The 3,413-nt window shown below is 41.8% G+C and overlaps 1 protein-coding gene across 1 annotated transcript; it reads left to right on the forward strand.

Moving 5' to 3' along the window:
- Window positions 1-759: 759 nt before the first annotated feature.
- Window positions 760-2,868, forward strand: armc1l (armadillo repeat containing 1, like; the record flags this gene model as incomplete). Its single annotated transcript, XM_083934699.1, has 6 exons — window positions 760-912; window positions 1,383-1,474; window positions 1,866-2,049; window positions 2,130-2,246; window positions 2,470-2,544; window positions 2,656-2,868. 6 exons carry the CDS (start codon window positions 760-762, stop codon window positions 2,848-2,850), a joined length of 816 nt encoding a protein of 271 aa, XP_083790825.1. The 3' UTR covers window positions 2,851-2,868.
- Window positions 2,869-3,413: the final 545 nt, after the last annotated feature.

The raw sequence follows: 3,413 nt of genomic DNA on the forward strand, positions 1-3,413 counted from the left end.
AGTTGTAGCAGTGCAGGTAACGTTAGGGAGCCCGCACAGGCACCGCAGTGTCCCTCTGTAAAGCTGCATGGCTCATCAAAAGTCAACCGCGATGATCAGGACACGTGATTACGAAACAACGGGATTATCGGAACATATGCGTGCACTTACCGTAAAGTTTCCTTGTCAAAACTTGCATTAGAAGCTACATTTGTTAGATATCTTCATAATAACCAATGAAACTACGGCTAAACACAAACGTGCGGCTCTTCCTCTCGCCCTCTCGAGTCCGTGAAGTCAAATAAAGCCGCAGTAGCAAAACCTCCTCTGATTGGCTGTAGATACAGAAGTAGTGTGAGGAGCCAATAGGAGAGGGCGAACATGCAGCCGAGGCAACGGCTCGTTGACCAATTGAGTGTTACGAAAACTAGCACCAAATTTGTATTTTTTACACACGAGCTACTTCTTTTCCTGGGTAAGAAAACATCATTTCATAGCATTTATCGCACTTTCGGAGCACTTCTGCTATTGTTTAGCTGCAGCAGTCACACACTTGTATGTCCAAAGGGTGTAACGGAAGAAATTAAGTATGTTTTTTCGTCAGTTGGACCAATTTCTCCACGTTTCAAAAGTAGCTAACGCCGAGTTAGCTTCTTTAGCTGACGACGTTAACGCGAGAGCTGCGACATGACAGGGAAACTTTGTCCAACACGGCTATAGCGTTAACATTAAATCAGGCTAAACCCACTTGTACTTTCAGGTCTGGTAAAGTGAACAAAGATGATGGATGCACTGTCGGTGGTGAGTCAGCTGCGGGACCTGGCCTCCGAGCCGCAGAACCGAGAGGTGATAGTCCAGGACCAGGGCTGTCTCCCCGGGCTGGTTCTCTTCCTGGACCACCAGAGCCCAGACGTGCTACTTGCAACTCTTCAGGTGGGTGTTTTATTCAGGCTGAATTTGTGCCCCTTGCTAATATGTAGGACCATACCGTGTTTTAACCGCGTGTTTACTACTGGCAAGTTGTAAATATTGTGTAGCTGGTGTACCTGTTTGCACAAAGGAAGACAGACAGGCAAACACAGAATTAATATTAACTATAGTAATATCTAGAATAATGTGCATATGGCTAACAAGTTATGGCGGCTTATATACTAGAATAATATGAATAGTAATAATAATGGGAGTTAAGTGATATACATATTATTATTATTATTAACTATTGTTATTAATATATTATGGTGGTGAGTATGATCAAATGATATGAATAGTAGCAATAATAGCTGCACTACTACTATAAATAGACTAAAAGGACTAATTGTCTTATTATGGCAGTGAATAAAAGTAATGATATCTATATATAGTGCATATATTTTAATCCATCTACTGATTTCCTTTGTTGTCAGACCCTGCGCTACTTGGCTGAGTTGCCCCCCAACATCTCCACCATGAAGAATGAACTGGGTATGATGGTGAGCTTGGAGAATCTAACTGGGAGGTGAGGGGATGTTTGTTTGTTTGTTTTTTCATGCGGATGACTTATGTTTTCCTGAACTGTCTTAAGTATTTTCTCCTAGCATGTTTATGGGGTTTTACTTAAAAGTTCCAATGAATTAATTTTTTCTATATGCATGTACTATTTCATGTTTTAGCACAGATATATTATTACTTAAAAGCACTTATAATACCGGGGGCCACATGGCTCTCACAGATGTCCCCCATTTGTTTGCTGCCACATTAATGTTCTCAATATTGAATACAGCTCCTTTTACACATTAGTTCTGGATCTGTGGTTATATGTTTATATCATGTAAAAGTTCTTCAGTCACCCTAACACAAAGCATTAAATAAACATCGTCTGATATAAAAAATAATATTTTTCTATATAGGGACGGCCTGTCTATTGACATAACAGCCTTGGCCCAGGAGGTGTTTGCCATTCTGAGTGCACCTGCTAATCCCGTGCCACACACGCCTGAGAGGGGGAGGAAAAAGAAATCTCAGTTCTTTATCAACTCCACCAACAAGAAGGCCAAGTCTGTCACTCTGCACATCCAGGGACTGGACAGCACCGTGAGTAGGCACATGCACACACTCCTTTGAATGACATTGCTGATTACTATTACTAGCATAAGTTTCCCTCTCTAATCCAGGACCAGCGAGGCTTGTGTGAAGAGGCTCTTCTGAAGGTCAGAGGAGTGATCAGCTTCACTTTCCAGATGGCTTCCAAGAGATGCACCGTCCGTATCCGTTCAGACCTGCCCACTGAGGTAAAACACAGAGACAAACATTTACTATCACTGTCTGCTAAGAACGGAACTGGCCTGTTAAAATCTTAGTTTATATCCCTCCAGTTATATTTCCACATTTGTATTATTGTATTATCAGAGCCACATGGTGCAGTAATGTGGAGTAAGAAAAGAGTAAATCTGATCTCTGGCTGATGCTGATTAATTCCAGTCCCCTGCTTCCCTGGTGTTTCTTAATTTGCAGAGTCTTGCATCAGCCATCGCTGCCACAAAAGTGATGTCAGCCCAGCAGGTGGTGAAGAATGAGGCAGGAGAAGAGGTGAGTGGTGCTCTTCAAACATTTTGACCGTGTTGAAGACAGGATAGTATTTGATAATTCACAGAATAAAACAAGACTTTTTGATGGGAGTTTACAATGGACTCTTTTCAGGTTTTCATCCCTCTAAACCCATCTGGAGTGAAAGTGCAGCAAAACTCAGCTCTACCAGACTACCTCCCAGAGGAAGAGGAGAGCCCAGAAAAGGAGGTCGACCGAGCAATTTCCCGTACCACAGCTAAGGAAGATTCCAGTGGAAGCTGGCTCAACTCTGCCGCCAGTTTCCTCACCAAAACATTCTACTGGTGAAAGCGGTAGTTTGAATCCCTGAGATCCAGCGGCACAAAGTTGTACTAAAAGGACGTGCGTGTGTGTGCGCGCGTCCCATTACTCAGGAATGGAGTGGAAATTACTGGATGTTAGTACACAGACATCCTGGCTTTGAGTGCATTGTCTGAACTTCACCAACTCACCATCAGGTCTTGAGAAAGACTGGATGGAGGCACACACGTGGGATAATGGGATATACACAATGGTGTTTACTATCCACTGTAGTATTCTCATTAAATGTAAATATGTTCTTATCTTTCTTTTTGTGACAAACTTTCCCTTTTCACTTCATGTAAATGTTTTAAGACTAAGTCTACACAGTTGGAAAAGTATCTTCTGTATGAGTCTGTTGGTAGTTTCGGTTTATTCTTGAATAAATCAATAGTATGTTTTCAGTGTGCACTTTTCTTTGGATTATTTACATATAATTATTCTGTATGAGAAGAAAATCAATGCAATTCCACATCAGTGAATAGGTAATCAATTCAAAAAGGGTTTATTGACTTGCCAAACAGTACCGCTGCAACGGTTGTACAGTGATT

Source organism: Echiichthys vipera (genome assembly GCF_963691815.1).
Source record: "Echiichthys vipera genome assembly, chromosome: 19".
Classification (NCBI taxonomy): Eukaryota; Metazoa; Chordata; class Actinopteri; order Perciformes; family Trachinidae; genus Echiichthys; species Echiichthys vipera.